The 26,722-nt window shown below is 50.2% G+C and overlaps 1 protein-coding gene across 2 annotated transcripts; it reads left to right on the top strand.

The window, feature by feature from the left end:
* Positions 1 to 340: 340 nt before the first annotated feature.
* On the top strand, positions 341 to 21,171 carry LOC116100411 (CD177 antigen-like). 2 transcript variants are annotated; one of them, XM_031384223.1, is made up of 16 exons: positions 341 to 412; positions 510 to 650; positions 859 to 1,044; positions 2,239 to 2,358; positions 2,607 to 2,726; positions 3,921 to 4,061; positions 9,791 to 9,913; positions 10,062 to 10,187; positions 12,078 to 12,218; positions 12,333 to 12,518; positions 13,804 to 13,923; positions 14,069 to 14,188; positions 18,937 to 19,077; positions 19,965 to 20,150; positions 20,249 to 20,380; positions 20,702 to 21,171. In XM_031384223.1, the coding sequence occupies exons 1-16, from the start codon at positions 361 to 363 to the stop codon at positions 20,938 to 20,940; spliced, it is 2,274 nt and encodes a 757-aa protein (XP_031240083.1). In that variant the 5' UTR covers positions 341 to 360; the 3' UTR covers positions 20,941 to 21,171. The 2 variants fall into 2 exon arrangements, with proteins under 2 accessions (XP_031240083.1, XP_031240084.1); XM_031384224.1 differs by lacking the exon at positions 12,333 to 12,518.
* Positions 21,172 to 26,722: the final 5,551 nt, after the last annotated feature.

Here is a 26,722-nt window from a genome sequence, read left to right as displayed (position 1 = left end):
GTTAGTAGCAAGAAGGCTGAGACCAGGTCCTTCAAGCCTGTGGGAAGAGGGTCTGGGAGTCTAACCCTTGTTCTAGGGGATGGAGGCTGGAGTCTGTACTCCTGCACCCGAGGAACAATGGGGCTGGTTATGTACTTTTCAGTGGGGGTGGGGGTGAGGGAAGTACTATGCAAGCGGATGCAAGCAGCCTAGGCTCTCATGCGGTAGATTAAGGGTGGGGCCCCCACCTGGCTCGTATTGCAAGGTCCCCCTTCTGCCATCCCCCATTTCCTGGACTGCCTTGGGTAATACTGGCTATAAAAAGGGTTGCACTTCCTGCTCAAAGAGCACTGAAGAAATTCCCAGCCACAGACTGGAGTCATGAATCCTATATCAGTGCTGACCCTCTTGGGGGTCTGGACCTTGCTACCCTGTGCGTAAGAAATCCAGCCCAGGAAGGAGTGTGTCTGTTCCAGAGAGTGGGATAAGGTAACCAAGCAGCTGAAACGGTGCTGTTCATCCCATCCCAGGTGTCCCAGCTCTGACCTGCCGGAGAAGCAGAATACAGACCGTGAGGAGCGTGGTAGAGCTACCTCTCGAGTGGGAAATGGATGAGACAACTTGTGAGGCCGGGGAGGGTTGCCAAGATTTGGTGATGCTCCTGTACAATGGTAAGAACAACCTCCGTGCAAAGACCTGCTCCACTGCCCTCAGGCCTCCTGCATCCATGGGAGGAGCTCTTCCTTAGCCGGCAGGAACAACCCGTCCATGCCCAGTCCCCTCTTGTCTAGTGTCTCACCTACATGAGGGTGCCAAAACTCACTCCAGGACCCTGACATTCCAGTCCCCACCTTTACTTGTCTTCTCTTGTCCATCCAGGACCCCAGATCAACTTGGTGGTCATCAAGGACTGTGTTAAGGTTGAGGACCAAGAGCCAAGGGTTACCTGGCTCAGGACAGGCCCTGGGCTCTCTGTCGTCTCCTACATCCATGTGTGTCGCCATGGTGACCTCTGCAACGATGCACACAGCACTAAGATCCTTGGGGACCTACCCACACCCACAGGTGCCCCGTGGAGGAAGGATGGCGGAAGAGGATGGGAGGGGAGGGATTGTCATAAGGAAAGGGAGAGGCTGTGAGATAGAAATGGCCACCTGGGGTTATTCTTTTGTAGACACTCAGCTCCCTGGCTCTATCCCACCCTTGACTGTAATTTTGTCCTTTTCCCCTCTTCCAGTTCACTCAGCCTCCTTCTCTTCTCACCCACTCCTCCCTGCATCCTGCCTCAGAGCACTCCTGCCAGCATTTTACACAGTGTTGGACCCATGAGCTGGCCATAGTTTCTGATGTCAAACCGCCAGCCTACCCCAACTCTTCCCACATGACCCCTCCTTCCGTGTGCCTGGGATCAGTTTCGTGGTGGCTCTCACACAGGGCTTTCTGTGTTTCCTTTTCATAAGGGGCATTGCCCTCCAACTTTGTTGATTGGTTGGATGTTGTATGAGGATGTAGGTGTACCTGTGTTTCTGTGTGTACAGGTGCATGTGTGTGTGTGTGTGTGTGTGTGTGTGTGTGTGTGTGTGTGTGTGCGTGAATATGTGTGGGAGCCAGAGACCTCAGAAACCATCCAGTTAATGTCTTTGAAAAAAGGTTTCTCAATGGAACCTGGAGCTAGCTCACAGATTAGGTGAGGCCAGCTGACCAGCAAGCCTCAGGAATCCACTTGCCTCTGCCTCTTATGTATTAGGATTATCAGTAGGCAAATGTACCTGCTTTCATACAAGGGTGCTGGAAACTTGAAAACAGGTCCTCATGTTTCCAAGGAATGGATCCTTAGTAGTCCTGGCCTGAAACTTCTCACTGCCTTTGCTGTTGTTGGGGCAACGGTGTGCTGGAAGGAGTTGCTCAATCAATGTTTATTTTCTTTCACTGTTTTGCAGACGCTGTGAGCGAAACTATGGCTTCATTCTAGAGCCCCCCTCCTTTTCTTGGCCTAGTCTCTGTCTACGCCTGTCTCAAAAGCCCCCTCTCCATCTCTCCCTCAGCCTCAGCCCCAGACTCTCTTCTGCTCTCCCCCAACCTCTGTCCTTGATCCCTCCCAAGTAGATCACAGCCTGATCCCCCCCACCCCCCGCAGCTGGACCCATATGAGGGGAGCCCCAGCAGGGCATGTTGGGAAAACTGAGTGGGGAGGAAGTCTCTGAACCAAACTAAAGGCCTTCCGGCTGCATTGCCCCTCACTGAATCTGTCGCCTCCAGTCCCAGGGTCCCTGCGCTGCCCGCTCTGCCTTTCTAAGGACGGCTGTGAGAATGCACCGGAGCAGGTCTGCCCTGCAGGAAGCACACACTGCTACAATGGAGTCCTCAGGCTCAGGGGAGGTAAGCTGGAACACGGGGACCCTGGGAGAATGAACCTGTCGTAGATGATTGATATATGAGTGTCTTGGAGAACGAGGGTAAACTGAAGTTGGGTGTGGAACCTACAAGAAAGTAGGGCTTGCCTCCTGAAGCTAGATTTGCCTGAGACTTGGATAGTTCTATGTCAGCTCTCTCTCTCTCTCTCTCTCTCTCTCTCTCTCTGCCCCTCCACCTCCCTCTCTTCCTCTCCTCCTCTCTCTCTTTCCTAGAAATCATCAAGACCAATCTCAAGGTGCAGGGCTGCATGCCCCAGCCAGACTGCAACCTGCTCAACGGCACCAAGGTGATTGGGACCTTGTATATGAACGAATACTGTGGTCTTCAGTTAGGTGAGTCTGATCTTTGTAAAGCATTGAACCCTTAAAGCCACCAGACATTCCCCCAAAATCCAGATGCTTATCACTCACTGTAAGGGGGGGCAGTTGGGACCGACTCTTTGGGGTGACTGGAAGGCTGGAGAATGTGTCTGCAAGAGATGCGCAGCTGAAAGAGAGAAGAAAGGTGGTGTGGTCACGGTCAGAAGTAAAGGACCGAGTTAAAGCAGCAGGTACCTCAGCTGACACTGAACCAGATCTGGGTTCTCTCAATCGGGGCCAGGAGGAGAAAAGGCAAGGAAGAAAAGAACTGCTATGTAATATTTCGCTACAGTCGGTTCAGAATCACCTGCTGGCATTTCTGTGAGGGTGATGAGTTACTCATAACATTGCCTAGGGAAGCCTAGGTCTCCTGGAAGTGTTTTGTTTTAATGGGTGTGGGGGGTGCATATGTGGGGGTGTTCACGTGTGAGTGGGTGCATGTGTGTGTCTTATGTCCATATGCACATATGTGTGGAGGTCAGAGGACAACCCCAGACATCATTCTCAGGAACGCCACCTACCTCCTTTGAGGTGTGGTCTCTCAAGGGTCTGGAACTTGCCAATTACGTTAGAATTACGTTAGACTTGCTGGTCAGTGAACCCCAAGAATCTACCTGTGTTTGCTTTCCCAGCATGAGGATGACAGGCATGTGCCATAAACACAGCTTTTTGAGGAGGTTGGTTTTTTTGTTTTTTGGGTTTTTTTTTGTTTGTTTGGTTTTTGTTTTTGTTTTTGTTTTGTTTGTTTTATGTGTGAAGGTTCCCAGAGAGGCCAGAAAAGAATACCCTGGAGCAGGTGCTATAGGTGGCCATGAGCTGTCTGTTGTGGGTGCTGGAATCCGAACTCAGGTCCTCTCACGCTCAGCTTTCCCATGAGCGCTGGAGACCGACTCAGACCCTTTCTCCTGCATAGCACACACTTCACCAAGGGAGCCACATTGTCCCAGCTTGGTGCCTATCTTTACCCAACTAGATGGAAAAGCATGAAAGATGTAGGCTGGATGCCATGCACACCAAGGACTCCGGCTTTGGGGAGCATCAGGGACGGTCCACAAAAACGACCGACTTGTTGGTGCTTATGCTGCGTCGTTGTGTCCCACCAGGAAGGAGTCTCCTGGGGCCTGAAGCTGGGGAAGCTGCTAAGATGAATTTGATCTCCCTACCCAGGTTCACAGGCTCTGGATTGCAACAGTGGAGAACTGGACACTGTGAATAATGTATCGGATCTGCACCTGAGCTGGACGACTGGCTGGAAAACCTGTGAGGCTGGCGAGGCGTGTTACGAAACAGTGATGCTAACACAGAATGGTGAGAAGAAACTCCACTCTTCTCACTAGGCCCTCCCCAAACATCCTGGGACGGACCCCATAACTCACTCCCAAGGCACTGGTATCTAGGACTCCGTCACTCCTGTGCCCTGTCAGCTCCTTGCTGGCAAGGAGAGCACCTCACACTAAGACATGGGAGGTCTTGGGAAGTCGGTCTGTATTCCCATCAGCCCCCTTCTCTTGCCAGGACATGAAGTTCACATGGTTCTCACTAAGGGATGTGCCAGGAATCTAAAGGAAAAGGCTCAACTCATCAGGCATAGAACAGGTCCAGGAATCTCCATCGTCTCCTACGTTCATGTATGCCGCAACAGGGACTTCTGTAATGATCTGTCTACAACAGAAACTCTTTGGACCCCGCCCCCAGACACAGGTACCAGGGGAGGCAAATCCCTGGAGAAGGGAAAGGGGCTATCTGGAGGAAAGACAGGGGTGTGAGGTAAAAGTAAAAACACAGGAAGTGGTGGGCAGTGGTGGCGCACGCCGTTAATCCTAGCACTTGGGAGGCAGAGGAAAGTGGATTTCTGAGCTCGGGGCCAGCCTGGTCTACAGAGTGGGTTCCAGGACAGCCAAAGCTACGCAGAGAAACCCTATCTCCAAAAAACAAACAAACAAACAAACAACCCAAAACACAGGGACTGTTTATTTTATTGTAATTTTTTATTTTTGATGGTACTGAAGATAGAATCCAGGGCCTTGTAATATCCTAGGTTAACTGCTCTCTACCACTGAGCTACACCAAGGGGGGGTTCTAGGCAGGGGCTCTACCACTGAGCCATGCCCCCAGCCCCTCACTGGGGAATTCTAGGCAGGGACTCTACTACTGAGCCACACCCACAGCCCTTCACTCGAGGATTCTAGGCAAACACCACTGAGTAACATCCCACTCTTGGGGCTATTTAAAATCACCACCACCAATTCCACTAGCTGGCATCTGTTAGCTCCCTCCACCTTGACCTTCAACACTTGTACATTCTTCAGGTCCCTTCCTGGTTGCTCACTGTGCATCTCTTCTGTGGTTCTTTCCTGTATAGTCCTCCCTGCTATGCTGGTTTTGTCTTTATGCACCTCATTAATACCCCTGGTCCCTTTCCCCGGTAATTTTGGACTAGGAGACTGAGTGGGCTTCCTGATGCCGAACCATCTCAGAGAGGCCGTGTCCCCACCCTGCTCTTTCTGCTTTCTCTAAGGCTGATTTGGATCTCTGATGTCACATTTAGTGTGTTTTGCATTTTTCCTTCCTATTGAATATTAGCCTAGAACATTCCTGTCTCATTGCTTGGCACTAGAAATAGTTCAAGACAATGCTTTGCATCTCTCTATTCTGAAGTAAGTAGCTTAAGAACAGGACAGCTCTCTTTCCCTTGGTTATTTCATAGAAGTTGGGAGTCAATGGGGGTGGGGGTGGGTGAAGAGATGGCTCAGCAGTTAAGAAAGGACCCAAGTTCAGTTCCCAGCACCCACCTTGGCTGGCTCACAACTTCCTGTAACTCTGTTTCCAAAGAACATGAAGTGTGGGTGCCTACACACACGTGCAAACTCAGTCTCTGTCTACACACAAACACACATAACTAAAAAGAATACAAATCAATCTTGTTTTTAAAACAAGTTGGTTATAAACCCAGTGGTCCCTTTGGGACATCCTCATTCTTCCTTGTCTCTGTGCAGCTCATGAGTCTCCTCTCAGACCTCACCTGGGAAAATGGTGCTCTGGAGCTCTGGGCCCCAGGGCCTCCCCGGCCCTCTCTCTACTTTTGTTCCCCTACTAGACTGCAACTCAAATTCCCTGCATCTAGGCTACATAGAGACACTGAGGCATACTGGGGGGGGGGGGGAGTTGGGGGTTTTCTGAACCAAATCCAGAAACCTCCCACTGTCCCTCACTGCTTCTGCTTACTTCCAGTGCCAGGGACCTTGCGCTGCCGACACTGCCTTTCAACCCACGGCTGTGAGAGTGCATCTGAGCAGGTCTGCCCTGAAGGCACACATTGCTATGACGGAGTCCTCAAGCTCCGGGGAGGTAAGCCTGGACATGGTGACCCTGGATGTATGGATGAAGAAAGCTGGAAGTTGAGATCTGGTGTCTGGGAAGTGGAGGTAAACTGAGGCAGGGCATAAAACCCAGCAGGGAGTAGGGATAGCCTCTTGCAGCAGGGCCAGCCTCCTGATTCAGGGCTAGCCTCCTGCAGCTGGGCTTGCTTCTTTGTCTCTCCCCATCTCCTCCTTTCCTAGGGGCCACTGCCACCAATTTGAGAGTGCAGGGCTGCACACCACAGCCAGGCTGTGAACTGCTCAGGGGCACTAAGGCAATCGGACCCATAGAGGTGCGTGAAGACTGCAGTTCCCAGTCAGGTGAGTTTCTCACAGGAAAAGGAGGCAATCCCTGGCTCCACAACCTGAGTCAAGATGATCCTGTGCAGTGTGGGACACCCCAAACCATCGATCATGCCTAGCCAACCCAGACATTTGAAGGAGTGACACTCACTCAGATGGGTGCAAGCAAGTGAGGAGATTCTCCAGGGAGGCTATGGCAGCAACACTGAAAGGTGTCCAGGTAAAGGAGAGAGAGTGAGAGGGGGGAGAGAGAAGCTAGGAGACAAAAGCCTCATGGGGAGTTTTAACTAACTCTGGGGCTGTGCTTGTGGAGAGATGGGCACAGTGGGAAAGTGCCAGGTACACCGTCTTGAGTGCTTGGTTGTCCTCATTCTACACACAGGACCCGGCAGGCATCACTCTGGGACTCATAGTTCCTTTTGACCACCTCCAGGCTCTCCATCACCGTCTCCCATCCTCAGCTATGATACCCAGCAGCCATGCTCCATAGGAAAGAAAACCAGGGAATAGAGTCAAGAGGGCTAAGGCTATGACAGAGAGTTAATGAAAGAGTTAAGCGGGGGTAGGGGGTGGGAGGGTGACAGCGGAAGGGGGTGTTCAAGAGTGTCCCTACTTGGTCACCCACACACAGCCACCGTGGCACTTGCTTGGTGAACTGTGGTAGCTGTTGAGTTCTTACAAGGGTTGCAAGGTAAGGGAAGGTATCATGGAGAAAATGTATTACGAGTCATATCTTCCCTAGGTGCATGGTTTTACCTGGCCCCGCCTCAATTTCCTAATATGTCTGTGTCATCTGAACCCTTAGAGCATCAGGGAGAGTGTGTCAAGGGGGTTGGGGTGAGGGCTCAGCAGGGGGAGTATTTGCCACACAGCATGAAGTCCAGAGTTTGACACCTCATCACCCATGTAAAACTGAGCATGACAACACACACCCAGAACCCTAGCATTGAGGCTGGGAACAGGGAGAGCCCACTGGCTGGCCAGTCGATGAAGTCTGGGTTCAGGGAGAGTCTCCATCTCAAAAGATAAGGTGGAGGATACCCAGCATCAACCTCTGGCCTCTACACACACACACACACACACACACACACACACACACACATACAGATATGAATGCTCACATACTTGCACACACACGTGCCCACACCTTCACATACCTACCTACATACATACACACCTGCACATACACATGAATGCTCACATACCTGCACATACATGTACCTGCACACACACATACATCTGCACACACATGCACACACACAAATTTTAGAGGGTTCCTCAAGTGTTCCTGTTTTATTTATATTTTAGTACATTTACCTTATTTGCTTGGTGTGTGTGTGTGTGTGTGTGTGTGTGCGCGCTAGTGGAGGTCAGAGGAGTGAGTTCTGGGGATCAAACTCACGTGGGCAAGCTTGTCGATATGTATCATAACCTCTTGTGCCATGCTGGCCTTGTTTGAGTTTTAATCTGTTTGCCCATGTCATCGTTGGTTGAGTTGGGTTGGGTGTCATCGCTTCACGTAGCGTGGAGGCGGCTTAGGGTGGCTAGCCAGTGGGAATCAAGCTGGAAGACCTTTTGCTATAGGTTTGTTCCTCCTATTCCAGGTGCTCAGGCACTAGAATGCAGGAGTGGGCATATAGACGCCCTAAGGAAAGTGTTGTCGCTGCCCCTGGCCTGGACAACCACCTGGCAGACTTGTAATATCGGCGAAGGGTGCCAGGAAACTGCCTTGCTCATTCGGAATGGTGAGAAGAGAGCCTCTGTGTGAGACCCGCCCTCCGGCCCAGGCCCCGCCCCACTTCCGGCCCCAGTTCTGCCTGGAATTCTTGAAGCCACACTCTGGGGCCTAGACTCAGGGTCCTTCCAGCACCCAGGCCCCACCCACCATCTCACTGCTAGCAGCCTGCCCCACTTCTGAGACATAACACCCCATCAGGCACCTCAACCCTACCCTTCCAGTCTCCCTCTCTCCTTCCAGGACCTGAAGTGAACCTGTTGCTCACCAAAGGCTGCACAGCGAATGAAGATCACGAGCCCCGAATCACTCAGCACAGGCTAGACCCCAGCTTCTCCATCGTGTCTTATACCCATGTGTGCCGCCACAGGGACTTCTGCAATGACCTGTCCTCCACTGATCCTCTCTGGGTCCCACTACCTGTCCCAGGTGCTAGAGGGAGGTGGGGCCACACGAGTGGGAGAAGGGGTGACAGAATGAAGGACTGAGCTGTGTTTCTAAAGAGAGCACAAAGGGCTGTTCTTTTACAGGCTGTCCTTTGCTAGCTTGCACACTCTGTCCCACCAAGTCTGTCCCACCCTGGACTTCTTCCCTCTCAAACTCCATCTGTTCTTTTTTCTTCCCATATGCCCTGTATTCTACATGTCTAAACTCCCTAGCCCACTTGTCTCATAGTCATGGAGCAGTGAGCTGGGTGGCTTTTCCCTTGTGCGTGAGCATGTGTGTGTGTGTGTGTGTGTGTGTGTGTGCTTGCACACACGTGTATGAGCGGGTGCGTGTGTGCATGTATGCTTGTACGCGTGTGTGTGTGTGTGTGTGTGTGTGTGTGCGCGCGCGTGCGCGCGCATGCACATGCATGCATGCATGCAGTTGTGTGGAAGCCAAAGGAAACGTCAGGTGACATTACTCAGAAAACATACACGTTATTTTTTGAGACAGGGTCTTTCATTGGCCTTGAGCTCACCGATGAGGGTACACTGGCTGGCCAGTGAATCCCAAGGACCAACCTATCTCTGCTGCCCCAGCTCTGGCACTATGAGAGTGAGCTACCCCTTGAGTCTTTGAAAGGGTGGGGGCGGAGCTCTACAGCAAGCACTTTGCCCACAGAACTTCTTCCCAGCCCATGGGGTGGTTTTTCTGATGCTAAATCACCAGAGACTCTGGCCATAGCCTGACCCTGCTCATCCTGAATGGCCCTTTTCTCTATGCTAGGGATGTTCAGGCATGTCTCCTTTGGATTTGTCATATTTCTCCTTGCTAAAGGTTACTGGCCTATAACTTCCCACTGTTTTTACCTGGTACTTGTTAAGCAGAGTATGAGGACTACTTCTCTGGAATATTGGCACCTTGTCCTCTTTGACCATTTGATAGTCTTTGAAGTCACTGGTATCTTCCAGAGCTCCCCTTCCTATCCTTGGCCAAGTCTATATGTCTATCCAGTCACACAGAAAAGAAACTGCTGATCAGCAGGCTCTGGCTCTCAGCCCTGAGGGCTCAACAGGTCTTTCTTGCCTTCAGGTGTGGTGCCCACTTAAGACACAGTATTCTTGTCCTTGGGCCCTCATGAGATCCAGAGTACCTTCATTCTTAGGACCAACAAGGCCCTCCCACGACCCCTCATTGTGTCTGTCCTCTCCCAGGCCTGGGAAACCTGAGCTGCCCATTCTGCCTTTCTAAAGATGGCTGTCCTCAGAATGGACCCGAGCGGGTCTGCCCTGCAGGCAGCACACACTGCTACAGTGGAATCCTCAGCCTCCACGGAGGTAAGCCTGGACACGGGGACCCTGGGGAACTGAACATGGTGAGCCTCAGGGAGTGTGGAGCCAGCCTTCCAGAGCTGGGCTAGCCTCTGAGGCTCACGTGGTCTATGTGTGTGAGCATCTCTGTCTCTCTGCTCTCCTCCTATCCTAGGAGGAATCATCTCTAATCTGAAGGTGCAGGGATGCGCATTCCAGTCCCAGTCAGACTGCAACCTGCTCAACGGCACCCAGACAATCGGACCCATAAATGTGCGTGAGGGCTGCGGTCTTCAGTTAGGTGAGTTGAGTGTGGAAAAACAAGGCCAAGCCTCTCCTGCAGCCTCCTGGCAAAAGGAAGCCATCAACAGAGGCCATTTAAATGAGCGTCATTCACTCCAGTGTGTGCACTTGAGACCCTCCAGAGGCTGAAAGGCTGGGGACCAAAGAGAGACTGTGGCCCTAGGGACGAGAAGCCATTGAGAGATGCTTTAAATGACTCTGGACCAGTGATTGGTAAGGTGGCCTAGTGTATAACTCCTATTGACCTAAGTTCTATCCCTGAAACCCACATGGTGGAAGGAGGACATCCACCCCAAGTTGTTCCCTGAGCCTTATTTGCATGCTGTGATGTGCACATGCCCATAGAGTAAATAAATGTAATTACAAAACAAAAAACAACAATAAAAAACAAAAACAAAAACAAACCATGATCCTGGCCCAGGTGAGCCTGTCTGCGTGGGAGATGAGGGGTCAGTGGGAAGAATGTGTGGGCACAGGTGGTCTCTTCGCATGGGATTCCGTGCCAGTGTTGGTGCAGTGGCGCGCAGCAGCCTTAGTTCTGACAGCAGGCTTCTTTGCACTGGTTGCATCCCTTTGTAATCTGTCTTTACCATATATTCATTGTATGGGGTTGCGGAAGGGCATTTCCTGTCACATGCCCTTTCCTTCCTGTCCTCTCTTTCTTCTTTTGAGTCCCTTCTTCCCAAAGAGTCCCCTTTCTTCCTTCAAGTCATACATATTTATGCATGTGCATGTGTGTGTGTATGTGTGCTAACATAGGAGAGGACATATGAAATGTTTGTCTTTCTGACTCGGGCCTACTTTATGGAATGTAATGACCCTGAGTTCTGTTTGCTTGGTTTTCTTTTTTTCTTTTTTTCTTCTTCTTTGAAAATGACAATTCTTTCTTGTTCTTTTAAGTTTAGGAACACATTTCATTACTACTAATGTAATGAATTTTTCCATATTCTTGAGTGTGACATGTGTTGGTATATGCACACTAGGCTGGCTAGCCCCCACTCCCAAGTGCTGGGTTTATGGGATACTAGGGATTTGGACTCTGGTCCTCTTGTAAGCACTCACACATGCCTGAAGCCTTGGGCTCCATCCCCAGCACAAAGTAAACTGCAGTGGTGGTGCGAGCCTGCCATCCCTGCTCTCAAGAGTTAGAGCCAGGGGGATCAGAAGTTCAAGGTTATCCCTGGCTATACAGCAAGTCTGAGACTAGCCTGGGCTACATGAGAGCCTGTCTCAGAGGAGAACAACTCCCTGGTGTATGTATGCCAGCCATATTCCCACAAGCTTAACCTTCGGGTGACCTTGGGTCTCTGCCTTCTATTTGACAAACTCCCATTCTCTCCTCTGTCTTCAGGCATCCTCACACACAGGACTGTGAGACCCCAGTGGCCTTGCTTCATAGAAGTGAAAATCAGAGAGAAGCAGGGTCCTTGAGGTACATTCAGAGGGCAAGGGTTAAGTGGGGGACTCTAGAGTGCCCCCACTATGCACTCAACTGCATTGCCTGCTGCACACAGGGCCTAGCAGAATACTGTGGACTGCCTCCATAAGGACAGTAAGGCAACTGGGAGCCAAGGCAGGGAAGGAAGATCCAGTAGGAGTCCTTGCTCACCAGGTCTTCTCAGACTCTGCCTCAGTTTCCCCTTCTGCCTGTGTCTCTCTAACTTTACACCCGCTCGGGGGACTGAGCGTGCTCAACCAGCATTAATCTCTGTGTCGGCTATTTTTTTTTTCCCACAGCTAGACCCTGAGATTCAAGGGCATGGGCTGGATGTGTCCAGCACCAAGGCTTCCTGCCTTGAGCAGCATGAGAGAAGATTCTGGAAGGGTACCCTGATGCTGCCTGTGAATGAAGTCCCTTACTGAGAGGGATTTGCTCTCTTCTTTCTAGCTGCAGAGGTTCTGAAATGCCAGCACGGGACTCTAGAGACCGTGCAGGATAAATCGAATCTGCCTCTCCAGTGGACGGCTGGCCAGAAAACCTGTGATGTGGGTGAAGGCTGCCAAGACACGCTGATGATGATAGAGAACGGTAGGAAGCCCCTCTGAACTGAGACCCACCCCCTTGTACTTGGCCCTGCTCCCTTATATCTATTGGACAACAGCCCCAACCTCCACCCCAGCCTGACCCCTTCTATCTGTCCAGGAGAGCAGGTGAAGTTGGTTCTCACGAAGGGCTGCACTGCCGCAGAGGACCAAGAAGCCAAAGTCACGGAGCACAGAACTGGCCCAGGCCTGTCTGTCACCTCCTACACCCGAGTATGCCGGGAGAAAGATTTCTGCAATGACCTGTCTACCACAGCCCCTCTCTGGGCTCCACCTCTAGTGACAGGTGCCTGAAGGCATTAGAAGGAAGCCGACTGGCTTCGAGGGAGAGAGGGGAGCAGGGTTCCAGCAGACGGACGTGTGGAGGGAGGAGACAGCCATTTACACTACACATTTTGTATTCTCTCCCTTCCTGGAGAGCAACCAGCCAGCTCACCCCCTCTACTTTACCCTCACATTCTCCACAGCCCACTGCCCACTTTCCCTCCTCTCTATGGCCTTCCCTTCTCCATACCTTTGATTCCCTGAGATCTGCACTTCTCAGTAATTCCTGAGAACCACGGTAATTCCAAACTCCCTTGGCTGACTGCTTCCAGCAATCTTGAATGAAGTACAATTTTTTTTTTATTTTTTATTTTAAAAAGATTGTTTTTAGTTGTGTTAGAGTGTGAGTGTGCATGTGTGTGTATATGTACATGGGTGTGCGGACACCTGCAGAGGCCAGGAAAGAACATTGGATCCCCTGGAAGTAGGGTTATATGTTGTTGAGAGCCTCCCACCATGGGTGCTAGGAGTCAAACTTGGATCCTCTGGGAGAACATTATCCATGCTTAACTGCTGAGCCATCTCTCCAGCTCCAGATCACCTTGTATTTTTCTCTTCACTTACTGTATTTAATCATGAGTCGAGGTTGCCTGTTTGCACCACTGAGTGTGCACAGCCTTTGTGAGTCTGGTTTGTCCCTCAACACATGTGTCCCAGGGATTACACTCAGGCCATCTGGCTTGGTGGCAGGCACATTACCTGCTAAGACATCTCTGTGATAATCTGGGTGGGTTTTCTGATGAAGCCCCAGTCTCATACTCTGGCCCTGACCAAGCCTGGTTTCCTGCCTCTTTTCCCTCTTGCCTTATGGCTGCATTTGCTTCACTCACTTCTCAATCAAGGATGTTGCGTTTCTTCTGCCTTCTGGCATTGTGCTGGAACTCTCCACTCTCCTTGTCTGCTGTTAAACTGGCAGGCTTCATGTTTCTGTGTTCTCTGGAGTCATTTGGGACATGGGTATTCTCCTCAACTATTTAGCAACAGTTGTGTGTAAAGTCTCTTGTCCTTCCTCGACTTGACTTATCTAAGTCTGTGTCAGCCTCAATGATCCCCACACGCTCTTCCTATACTCTCCCAGTCCTCTTGCTCACCTGCTACCACAGCCCCAGTGCCTGACACTGGGCCTGTAAGAGAGGAGCCCTGGAAGGCTCCTTAGAGAGACTGAGGAGTGTTAGGGAACTAAAGAGGGCTGTCTGATCCTAACCAAGAGCTTTCCACTGTCCTTCACAATGTCTGTTGCTTCCCAGCCCCAGGGAACATGAGCTGCCCCCTCTGCTTTTCTGCACAAGCCTGTGAGAGTGCTCCAGAGCAGGTCTGCCCTGCAGGGAGCACACACTGCTACAGTGGAGTCCTCAGCCTCCATGGAGGTAAGCCTGGACACGGGGACCCTGGGGGACTGAACATGGTGAGCCTCAAGGAGTGTGGAGCCAGCCTCCCAGAGCTGGGCTAACCTCTGAGGCTCACATGGTCTATGGGTGTGAGCATCTTTGGCTCTCCTCTCTCCTATCCTAGGAGGGATCATCTCCAATCAGAAAGTGCAGGGCTGTATGTCCCAGCCGGGATGCAACCTGCTTAATGGCATACAGAAAATTGGACCTATGGATGTGAGTGAGCACTGCAGTCCTCTGTCAAGTGAGTTGCATGTGGGAAAAATTAGGTCACACCTTGCACGGCAACCTCAAGGCAAAATGATCTTCATGGGGTGTGGGACACCCACAGTTATCAACTGAGGCCAGGCCACTCCTGCCATTTAAATGAGTATCACCCACTCAGCCATGCACAAGAGACCTGATGCTCTATGGAGGCTGGGAGGTGGGAGGCCAAAGAGAGGTGTCCAGTTGAAGGAGAAAGGCAGGGAGTGCGGCCCAAGGCCAGGAGATGAGAGCCCATTGAGGGGAGATTTAGATAATTTTGAGAAGAGTGAGCCTGCTCCACCTGACATGTGAGAGGTTGGACATACGAGGGAGGACAGTTGGGGTGCAACAGGGTCACTTCGAGACTGGCACCTGGCAGGGTTTATCTGGAACATGAAGTGTTTATTTCTGATTACATTTCCACGCACCCTGGCCTTTGGTCAGCCCAGGTCTTCCACTTTATTTAGATGAATCCCCCATTCCCCTCACCATCTTCATTCATATTTATCCATGAGGCTGCCTGCACCCTGGGAAAGAAAAAAAAAATCACAGGATGAAGAGTCTTGTCTCCTTATACGTGTGTGTCATTAACTCTTAAAGCCCTGCAGAGAAAGAGCACAACCCTAGCTAGAGCAGAAGCTTAAGGATATGGGCTGGAAGCCGTTGGCCTTGCTTGGACACGGACTGAATCAATTGGGAGCCCTAGGTGTGCATGCCGATGTGAGGCTGTGCAGGGCCCTATGGTCCCCACAGAATCCTTTGTTGAGTAATACCCCATCTGTGCCTAATGGGACTCCTGGGCTGGGTGGAGGAGAGTCAGCTTGCTCATTCTGTAACAATACAGAAAAGGGGGTCCAGAACTGACAGAGATGGATGCTGGCATCAAAGAGGTTTTCATCTGGGAAGTGTCTTAGGTTTCTTGGTAGAAATGGCTTGCTAGCAACAGGGAAGAGGATGCTGTGGGTAAGAGAACTTTCTGTGCAAACATAAGGATCCGAACTCAGGGCCATAGCCTCCACCTAAGAAGCTGAGTATGGCTGCACATGCACCTGTAACCTCAGTGCTGTGGGAGGTGGAGACAGGAGGATCACAGCAGCTTACTTGCTGTCACCTATCTCCAGGTCAACCGGAGACACTGTTCTCAAGGGAGGGAATAATGTAGAAAGTGGTAGAAAAGGACATTTGACATCCTTGTCCCACCTTTGCACATGCATGCACACACACAGACAGACACATACACACACACACAGACACAGACACACATGTATATATACACACAGACACACACAGTCAGACACAGACAGACAGACACACAGAGAAACATGTACACACATACAGACACAGACACGCATGTACACATGCACACACAGAGACAGACAGACAGAGAGACAGAGAGACAGACACACACACTAAAATAGAAAATATCCATCACCAAGAAACTGCGTGCAAAGGCCCCTGGCATAGGACAGACAGGCTGTCTGAGATGGGCTGACAAGAGCCTAGGGTGCTGATGGTAGTGAGCTGTGATATTCAAGATGAGCTGTGTGGGGGATGAAGAGAAAGCTACTCTAAGTAGAGAAGTCAGCAAGGCCACGGAGGGAACCACAGCTGGTGTGATGGGTACAGAGCTCTGTAGAATCATGATGGCTGGGACTCCTGGGAAGGCCCAGCTTAGGGCGTACTTTCTCCCAAGGGTGGGGAGCCATGGAAGACTGCAAAAGACAGAGAGGCAGAGGCTGGGGTGGTCTGCTTCCTTTCAGTTGATGCAGGTTAATGAAGTCTCTGAAATGAATGAAGTGAATGAAGTGTTATGGAACACTGACAGTCTGCAAGTGTGCTTTACAAATGTATGCCAGGGGGTAGAGAGATGGCCCAGCAGTTAAGAGCACTTGCTGCTCTTCTAGAGGACCCAGGTTCAATTCCCAGCACCCACATGATGACCAGCGAGTCTGTGACTTCAGTTCTAGGGATCCAGTGCCCCTTTCTGGCCTCTACAGGGATTGAACACATGTGGTTCACAGACTCACACACATAGGAAAAATATCATACATAAAAAAGTAAATTTTTTAAAAAGAGAAAACATATCCCACATATACTGTGCATACCACACAATGCACAAACAGCCACAAACATACATCACACTGTGCTTCATACATACCAGACATCCCATCCCACACACTTGGATCCTGTGTTCCTCATTTGCATGAAAGCATATGCTACAAGTCACATATAAACTAAACACAGATAATACCAGTGACACACATACAAAGCCAGACCACACACGTCATATATCTGCACACCCCTCACATCCCCACACAATATACATACAAACCCCAGGCATGCTTCATGAAATAGAGCCGTTATCCTGCAGGTAATGAATTCTCGGCATAGAGCCAAGCCTTGGAGGAACATTGCCATTCCTGCTGGGTTCAGCTAGGCAATTCAGCGAGTATTTACTGAGAAAGACCCAGTGGCAGATGCTAGGTGTGGAGGATGTCTGGGAGGGAAGGAGCCAGAGGAAGAGCGGTAAGTCTGAGGGAACAGAACAGCGCTTACAAAGATTCACAGGTTGGGCTAGTTGTGAGCATTCTGATGCCCACAGCAAACCATTTTGAAAATGACCCAAAGAGATCATGAAACACACTATTTGCCTGTCTGAGGAACAGAGCAGTGGTCAGAGGAACAGTTGGCTGGAGCCCAGCAGTTAAAGCAGTTAAAGTCTACATCAGAGGGAATGGTAGGCCCCAGCTCTCTTTGGATGTGAAAACTGCAAGTTTCATTGAGCCACATTCATCAGGGTGAGGGGGCAGATGCAATGCAGTATGACACTGGGGACAGGAACATGTGCACATACCTAGACGCAGGCCACGTGCCTGCCACATTCCCTGTCTGGGCTGGCCCCCCATGGGTCCCCAGAACCTTGCTCAGATCTTGAGGGAGGCAGTCCTTCATGGACAGTGACATTGTATTGCTCTTTGGCCTCTTCCTCTTCCCCTTGTTGACACCTGAGCAACTTGCCCACCCTGGCACATCCTTCTGTCTTCCATTGGTCCCTGACACCATGTCATACCCCCAGCCTGAAGAGTCTTATCTGTGGCATAGTAACCAGGAGGAAGCAGAAGGGGATGGGTCCATGAAGAAGTAGAGAGGTCAAGTCACACAGGGCCCTGAGGGCCAGTTTAAGAAGTCAGAATTCTATTCAGAGAGAGATGGAGACCTACCCGAAGTGTCTGCCTTCTCGGGTTTCTCAGGATTTCCCAGAGGCCAGATATGATTACCTAATGCTTTAAGAGGACCCGGGGGCTGCTGGGTGGTAAATAAGATGAAGGACAAATGAATAGTGCTCAGAGAGACCCACAACGGGCAGGGAAAGACCTTGTGTCATCTTTGCTGGCTGAAGCATTAGAGGTGGAGACAGTGCTCAGGATCTGCAGAAACTGTGCAGAGCAAGTCACGGGATGCCCTGGGGACTGCAACGTGGGCTGCAGAGAAAGAATGAATGAGAATGGGGGCAGAGCTGCAGCTGGAGCAACTGGGGGAAAGGAGCTACCTTTGAGGAAGATGGGGAGGATGTGGTGGGGTGGAGCAGAGAGAGTGCAGGTCTGCTTTGCAGGAGGAGGGCGGCTCAGAAACAAGTAAAAGTCCAGCCTCCCACTTGGGCCACTGAGAGGGTTGGGAGTCATTGTCCCAGCTGTCCCAGCTCCAAATATTTCTGCATGATGGGGCACACATGATAATGTAATGATCCTGAGAGGTCCCTTAGGAAAGGCCCAAGTTCAGGATCCTCAAACTAGATTGTGTGGTCAACCATGATGCTAAGGTGACAGCCCAGATTCTGAGTCCAGCTCTGGCACTTACTGCCTGGGTGACATTGGGCATGCTCCTCAACACCTCCTGTCTGCTGCCCTCCCTTGAGAATGCTGTCACTTGCTGGGGCTGTGGTTAGGAGATGGCACAGTGGAGCCAACAGTGAATATAGGAGCTGGCTCTGTAAACCTTGTGCTCCTGAGGCAGAGACCAGACTGGACCACAGAGCAAGAGCCTGTCTCAGAAACACAAGAGGTGAGGATACAATGGGCTCATCTGTGGGGATCCATTTCCATACCCAGGCACGGAGCAGAGCTCAGTCATCACTAGATATTGAGCTGTTTTGTTTGGAATCTAGGACTTTTCAGTGTAAGGAGCTAGATTATGCTTAGGCATGATTCTGTTGGTAAAGGGTCTGCAACCCCAGGGCTGGGGAAGACAGCCAGTCTGACTGGTTACCGTGTCTGGCCAAAAGAGTGAGTCCACATTTCCTCAAGAGACACTGAAATCTACTGAAGGAAGACATTTGGCGTTGACCTCTGAGCACATGCCCATGGGCACAAGCCCCACCATGCACCAACACAGATACACACAGACATACATGGCTCCAGGCCTCCTTCCTTGTTATTGTAGTGAGAACATGAAACCAGATGGGGAGTAGAGAATGCCCGGAGAGGAGCCATCAGTGGAGAGGCAAGCCTTCTTCACAGGGTTCTGAGAGGAGGCCCCTGAAGGGGTTCAGGCAGTAACTGGGTGAGGAGGGCTGGAGGCCTGGAGGCTTGGAGTTCTGAGTCCCTCCTTAATGCAAGGCAGAGATGTCACAGCCTGGGCACAGGGAGTGTGCTTCAGGATGTTATGTTCTCCCCTAACACACAAACTGTAGGCACAGGCATGGTGTGCTACCTGACTCTCATAAACCCTGGATTTTCCTCTCCACAGATACTCTGACATGTTACAGGGGGATCATGTTTAAGCTTGGCTATGGCCTTGCTGAGGAAGCTGTCAAGTGGACTGTACCAGGGACTCAGGCATGTGAGCTTGATGAGATTTGTCAAGAGACACTCCTGCTCATAGATGTAGGTATGTTGGCTGAGCTGGAGGGCCACACTCCTGCACTGGGTTACTTCCAGCCAGGCCCTCTAGATCCTGCCTAGTCTCCTAATGCCTGAGATCTCTGTCTGGCTCCTCCCTCTGCATCTCCTCTTGCTTCGGGGTAATATATGGTAGCCCCATGCCCAGAGACAAGAACGGTGCTGGAATGCAGAATCCCTAATGACCTGGATCCTTTGAAGGAGTGCTCGGCTGGGGATGTGGTACAGTGGTTGGTACAGTGTCTGTTTAGCATGTGCAAAGCCCTGAACTTGATCTCCATCCAGCCTTAGGTGAACTGGGGGTGCCTGTGATACCAGCGCTGGGAAAGAAGAGACACTTACATTGAGACTCATTGCTACCCTCACATGTATAGTGAATTCAGAACCAGGCTGGGCTATCTGAGACTGTCAAAGAGAAAGCAAGAGTGAGACAAAGATCAAGAGAAACAGAGAAAAGAAGGAAGGGATGGAGGCAGGGAAGGATGGACAGATGAATGCATGCTGAATGCCTGCGTTGGGTTCTGCTAAGCCTGAGTCCTGCAGCTCTACAGGGAAGTGGGAAGGAGAGAGAAGCAGAGCACAGGGAGCCAAGTGTGGTCTGGAGGGCAGAATGTAGAGAGAAACCCAGCAGGGTAAAAGAGATGCTGATCAGGGTGAGGCTGCAGCTTAGCACAGGGGTTCAGTGTGTGGAGGGGCCTGGTAACAGGCAGAGCAGAGGGAGCCAGTCTGGAGCTGGTCTTTGGCAGATTCACAATATGACCTGTGCTATTGTCCGGGATTGTAATCTCCCTATGATTGGGAGGGACCCAAGAACGGGCCTCCCAGTCCTTGCCTCTCTCCCCTTCTGATCCTGGCTTTCACTGTCATACCCCACAGGACAAAAATCAGCCCTCCTGGGGAGCAAAGGCTGCAGCAAACCTGGGGCACAGAACAATGTTGGTGTCTCCATATTCTCTCGGCCCCCTGGGATGCTGATGGTTTCCTATACCAGATTCTGTTCTTCCCGCCTATGCAATGGAGCCAACAGCAGCAGCGTCCTTCTAAGCATCCTCCCTCATCCAGGTATGGGATCCAGGGATATAGAGGGACACAGACACTTGGGAGTTAAGCCGGTGACTGTAGTTGAGAGCATGCAACTCAGCCCTTCTCTCTGTTCTCAGACGTTCCTCCCCCAGGAGATGTGCAGTGTCCCATGTGTGTACAGTTATTTGGATCCTGCCAGAACACCAAACTTTTCACCTGCCCTCAGGGTGCCACTCACTGTTATAAAGGTGACATTGAGCTACGGGGAGGTGAGTGCAGATGGTTGGATTGCTGGGCTGAAGGACCTGGACGCCAGAGTTTGAGGATGAGAGGGTTGTGCCCTAACTCCCAAGTCTGAGGGAGCAGAGATGGGCTGTCTCACATGGAAAAGGGCTGAGTCCTGGACCCCTGGGTCTGAGGGAGGAGGTTGGGTCCTGGACCCCTGGGTCTGAGGGTGGAGGACTGGGGCCTGGATCCCTGGGTCTGAGGGAGGAGGGGTGGCAGTTCCTGTATCTGAGTTCTGGACTCATGGGTCTGAGTTTCCCTGCACTGCTGAACTGTGCCGCCCCTGACCTGTCTTCACCCTCCAGGTGGACTATCTTCCACAGTGGGCATTCAGGGGTGCATGGCCCCACCTATCAAACCCTTACTGGGTGGCTCCAAAACAATCGGGATCTTCTCAGCAAAGGAGATCTCTGGCTATCAACGTGATGATGAAAATAATGGCGACTCTCTTCTTGATGGCGCCTCCACCTCTTCCCTGGCCTGGATGTTAGGGCTCTCAGCTCTTCTCAGCTCTTTGTGTGCTGGGATCTGTCCTCTCTGCTGAACCCATTTCCTGGCCATTTTTAATCCCTCTTGGCCACCCAGCCCTCCTCTCACTTCATAACCCAAAGACCTGAGACTGGGCACTGTCAGCCTGCGCTGTTGGGTGCCCTCATCCCTCACCCACACACCTCATATTTACATATGGGAGCCACTGAATTCACCCGGTTTCAGAGCAGACAACCGCACATTGACCACACATGTGGAAAAATAAAGTTGCTGTTGTTTCTACAAATACTGGGTTTCTCTGCGTGAGGAGATGAGGGCACACAGTGGGATCCATGGCGAGTCTAGCTGCCAAGGCCCAGCCTTCCCATGTACACCCCACATCTTCTTGCCAACTGTTTTAGTCAGGATTTGTATCCCTGCACAAAACATCATGACCAGGAAGCATGTTGGAGAGGAAAGGGTTTATTCAGCTTACTTCCACATTGCTGTTTATCACAAGGGAAGTCAGGACTGGAACTCAAGCAGGTCAAGAAGCAGGAGCTGATGCAGAGGCCATGGAGGGATGTTACTTACTGGCTTGCTTCCCCTGGTTTGCTCAGCTTGCTTTCTTATAGAGTCCAAGACTACCAGCCCAGAGATGGTACCACCGACAAGGAGCCCTCCTCCCTTGATCACTAATTGAGAAAATGCCTTACAGCTGGATCTCATGGAGGCATTTCCTCACCTGAAACTCCTTTCTCTGTGATAACTCCAACCTGTGTCAAGCTGACACACAAAACCCAGCCAGTACATCACAGAGCCTGCTGGTGCTGCACCAGGAAGTGCTGGACCTCACTGTAACGTGCCAGGGCAGGAGGCTGTGTCCCTCAGCTTCTTCCTCAACAGCCAGGGCCACAGCAAAGGGCTTTGCCTCACCTGAGCATCAGGGCAAGAGGCTATGAGTGACACCAAGATTGTGCTAATTGTCATGGGAGGAGAGATGAGCTGAGGAAAGATTTGATACCATTTCTTAGTGCCACTACACCATGTGAATGCTGCTGTGGTAGGTTTGAGAAGGTGAGAATCAGGACACACACACACACACACACACACACCCCATAATCTTAGTTAGGGTTTCCATTGCTGTGAAGAGACACAATGACTAAGGCAACTCTCATAAAATACAACATTTAATTGGGGCTGGCTTACAATTTAGAGGTTTAGTCCATTATCATCATGGTATGAAGCATAACAACATGCAGGCAGACATGGTCCTGGAGAAGGAGCTGAGAGTTCTACATCCTGACTGGAAGGCAGACGGAAGGAGACTGTCTTCAGCACTGTGCAGAGCCTGAGGATAGGAGGAGACCTCAAAGCCCACCTACACAGCTACACACTTATTCCAACAAGGTCACAAGGCCACACCTCCGAATAGTGCCAATGCCCATGGGCCAAGCATTTAAACATATGAGTCTATGGGGGAGGGGCAAACCTACCCAAACCACCACCACCACACACACACACACACACACACACACACACAATTATTACACACTCAGTACACACAATTTCAAACACACTCTCACATACATACACACAAAACCATTCATATACACACACACACACACTCTCACAATACATCCTCTCAGACACACAAACACTCTTACAGCACATTTATACTCACACACACAAAGACACACTCTGACAACACATACTCTCACACACATACACATATACACACTTGCATGGACACACTCACACACAGTCAGACAAAGACAGGTGTTATATGTAGTGACATTTTTTAAGAATTCTGGGATTGTAGTTTCTTTAAAACACACACACAGAAATACTGTAAGAATGTGCTTTCATTTTACTCCTGTCTGTGGGGAGGTGGGGCTGCTTCGAACTGTCCACAGCAGCTGACTGTGATTTGCCTCAGGCTCTACCACAAGTGTGGTTTTGCCAGCTGCAGATAATTTCTGCAATTCTGGGATGTTTGGAATTCTGGGAACTTTTCAGACAGCATATAAATATGAAGGTCCCCAGGATGCAGGGTGGGGGGGGGGTTGTTGGTCACTTGGGGAGGTTGGTTGTGGTTTGTTAGTAGCTATGGTCAAAAAAGAAACAAAAAGAAAGAAATTAGATTCAGGGATTTTCCTAATTCCTCCTTCCCCTCTATCCTTGTTTCTCTCCTCTCTAATGTTGGGGGTGAAATGGGATGGAGGTGATAAAGGTGGGAAAAAGAAGAACCCACAAAGTGGCAAAGGCCGTCTACAGTTATAGGCAGTTTCATTTCAGGCTGAAACCTGCAATGCCCAATGGTGGCTCTGTGAGAGAGGAATGGAGGGTCTTCTATACTTCAGTGTCCCAGTCCTCTGGGAACCCCACATGGGCTGAAAAAGGTGGTTCCCACTCATGGGAACCCATGCTCACACTGCTGAGAATTGGAAAGAAGAGCAAGTCTAGAGATACAAAGAGTATCTGGCCCAGTCCACCATTCCTCTGAGCTTAACAAAAGCCAAATTAAGGAAGGAAAGCTTCATTATGCCCTGCCTCATGGTTTGGGGAGTGTAGCTTCATCGCTCCAGGGGAGTCACAGTGGCAGTTGGCCCCTGCTCCCTGGCTGATGAGGACTCCTCACGTATGGAAGGATCAGGAGGAGAGACTGCGGGGCTGGCTCTGCATGAAGCTTTTCACATGGGTTTTGGAGATTGAATTTGGGTCCTCAGAGTGCTGTGCTCCAAGAGCTATACAGGCTGAAGTAGCAGCCAAGGCCGTCTTCCTAATTCTCTATAATAGGGCTTAACCTGGCTCCCCGACAACCTTTCACAGACAAGGAATGGTGTTCACGGAAGGACCCCCCCCCCCGCCACCTCCATCCAGACATTCTCCCGTTTGCATTGTTCCTGTTGGCCAGTCCTGGCTTTCTGGAATCACCCAAAGAGACCAGTGGAAACTCCATGGTTGCCATGGTGATGAAGTACCACAGCCACTGGGATTCCCAGTCTGTGGCCTTCTGTTGGCACTTTCCCCACTGCCATGACCAGGGAGGACCTGAGAAATCTCCATGCTACCACAGGCTTTGCCTCAACACACAAGGCCACCCCTAAACATAAGGCATCAGTCTCTAAGGAACTGGAAGGCTTGCTGTGCCCTAGGAGCCACGGACTCTACCGGGAAAAACCTAGAACCCATGCCGTCTAAGACCAGGCCAATCCCATGGTTCCCTGCAATGACACCATTCTTATATCTTAATTTTAGGGTATACAAGTCGGTGTTTAAGACAGACACGGAGTAGTAGATCTATCTCAAGGCTACCAGGGGGTGATGGAGCTGTCAAGCTATGGAGAACAGTCTGTGTCTCAACAGTGACAAAGAAACTAGTGATGGAGGGAAGAGGCTTGGTGAGACCCCAAGGGAAGGGTGTGCCTGCAGAGCAGATGTTCCTTGCTAAGCTGTGTTTGCTGCATGCATCTGTTTCCTGCTGGAACATGTTGGGCTTATGTGCCCGGTCAACCTATGCTTCGCTTTATTACTAGACAAAGAATTACATCACCGTGTATGTCGGTGAAAGATCGTGCGTGCCCTCCCTACTACTCAGACTGTTCTAGGCAAAGGTAGTCACATGATAATTTGAGTTATTGACAAGCTATGTTGCTTGATTAAATACTATTTCACATTCAGAGTTAGGTAGATCCCCCTCCTCCATTGCTGTGCAAAACCTGGCATAGATTTTTTTTTAAGATTTATTTATTTATTATTATATGTAAGTACACTGTAGCTGTCTTCAGACACTACAGAAGAGGGAGTCAGATCTCATTACGGATGGTTGTGAGCCACCATGTGGTTGGTGGGACTTGAACTCAGGACCTTCGGAAGAGCAGTCAGTGCACTTAACCTCTGAACCATCTCACCAGCCGTGGCATAGATTTTTGATCATTATTTTTCTGTCTCTAATTAGACTTCTGAATTATGGTTCATAAAAAATGCCGCTAGGGAGTTTTTATTTGTTTTTGCTGGGTATGCTGGGTAGCATTGTAGCTTTGAGATAGATCTACTACTCCATGTAGATGTAGCCTTCATCCCTTACTTCCTTCGATGTCACTGGTATAGCAGTGGCCGCTTAGGACTGCACCTTACACAGCACGCTGTCTATATGTGTTGCTGGACTCGCTGCTGATGTGAATGATGCAGTGACCACCGAGGGCAGGCAGGCGTCCCCCAGGCTCTCAGAGTGCTGATGCTTTACCCTTTGGCACAGCTGCAACACATGGGGCTTCAGAGGAGAGCATGCTGTTTCACATGGGTGCCAGCTCCTTGCTTGGAAGGAAGGAAGGGTCGACATTGTATAGCTTCAGAACTGATATTGTGAGTTATGGTGTAAACCAATATGGAGCATAAATGGACATTGTGAGTAAAAACATTTATTCTTATTAGATGAAAGTTTGTAAGAAAAGACTTTGTAAATAAATCTCTTAATTTTGGGTAAAATATGTCTAGAATTTGAAATGACTAAACTTTAGCTCAGCGTCTCTCAGCCTTCCTAATGCTACGACCCTTTAATACAGTTTCTCAGGTTGTGCCGCCTCCCTCCCAACTGTAAAATTATTTCAGTGCTATTTCACAACAGTAATTTTGCTGCTGCTGTGAAGTGAATGGCAATGGGAATATCCAAGATGCAGGATATTTGATATGAAACCCATGGGAAAAGGTGGTTCGAGCCCCGATATAGGATGAAGCACCATAAGGTGAGAACTGTTGCTCTGGAGCCAGATGCTGCAGATCTTGTGAAGTTGTGGCTTGGCTACATCGCATTAGGACTATTAGGAATATTATGATACCCTTCCCCAGAAGTGAGCATCTGCTCTTGTGCACATGTGCAGAGGCCAATTGCTGAAATGGATGTCTTCTTTTATTGATTGGCTCCTTGTTTCCTGAGACAGAGTGTGTCACTGGGTCTGGAGCTCACCAATTCTGTCTCTACCCTCTAGAGCTGGGTCACATGTAATCCCTGCTGTGCTTGGCTTTTGCCTGGGTCCTGGGAATCTGAGCTCAGGTCCTCATGCTTGTTTGTCAGGGACGTTACTTACAGACTCAACTCTCCAGACCCAGCAGGGAATTTTCTTTTAAGGGCTGGAGAGGGTTCAGGGTTTAGAATTCTTGCTCTTATTGCAGAGGACCAAGGTTCAACTTCCAGCACTTACATGGTGGCTCAAAACCACCCCAATTTCAGATTAGTAGGATCCCACACCCTCTTTGGAACTCCTAGAGATCTGAGTATGAGCATGGTCCTTAAATATACATTCATGTAAAACATTGTATACAATATAAAATAATCTTTAAAAAATTTTTTTCAGACATAATTTTTATATTATACATTATATAGTAGTCCTCAATACTGCTTGCCATCTCATAGAATTTAATACTCTTCAGACAAGTAAGTGATTTGTGATTTATGAAGGAGATGGGGAAAAATTAGGCCAGATACCTTTAGGTCATAGAATGGACAGAATGGGTTGGGATCTTTATGCGCTAGAGAAAACTATATCCCTTAATTCCTGTTCTATCTGGTTTGCTTTCTTTGGGGTATGGACAGTGGTATTTTGGAGGTAATTTTAGCCCATGAGAGTTGACATTAAAGTTTTCAAAGAAATGGAAGCTAGTTTCTAAACACAGGCATTATTAAGAATCAAGCACATTTTCGAACACTGGAAGTAACTGGAACCAACGGGACCCAGGCACCCAGGAACTCCGCCTGACCAATGACACAGGTTCCTTCCGATCTGGGCTGGTGCCCTGAACAGACCTTAGACACGAACCCCGAAGCCAGTCCCACAACGCCCAGAAGAAGCTCCACT

The sequence above is a fragment of the Mastomys coucha genome, unplaced genomic scaffold (genome assembly GCF_008632895.1).
Source record: "Mastomys coucha isolate ucsf_1 unplaced genomic scaffold, UCSF_Mcou_1 pScaffold21, whole genome shotgun sequence".
Lineage (NCBI taxonomy): Eukaryota > Metazoa > Chordata > Mammalia > Rodentia > Muridae > Mastomys > Mastomys coucha.
Note: the sequence above shows the minus strand (reverse complement) of the source record. Positions and strands in the feature narration are given on the sequence as shown.

Excerpts from the sequence above, each read along its gene's own strand:
- LOC116100411 (XM_031384223.1), top strand. The coding sequence starts at position 361 with ATGAATCCTATATCAGTGCTGACCCTCTTGGGGGTCTGGACCTTGCTA. Across the intron at positions 2,359-2,606 it reads AGTCCTCAGGCTCAGGGGAG|AAATCATCAAGACCAATCTC; the intron begins GTAAGCTGGAAC and ends TCTCTTTCCTAG. Across the intron at positions 20,381-20,701 it reads TGACATTGAGCTACGGGGAG|GTGGACTATCTTCCACAGTG; the intron begins GTGAGTGCAGAT and ends TTCACCCTCCAG.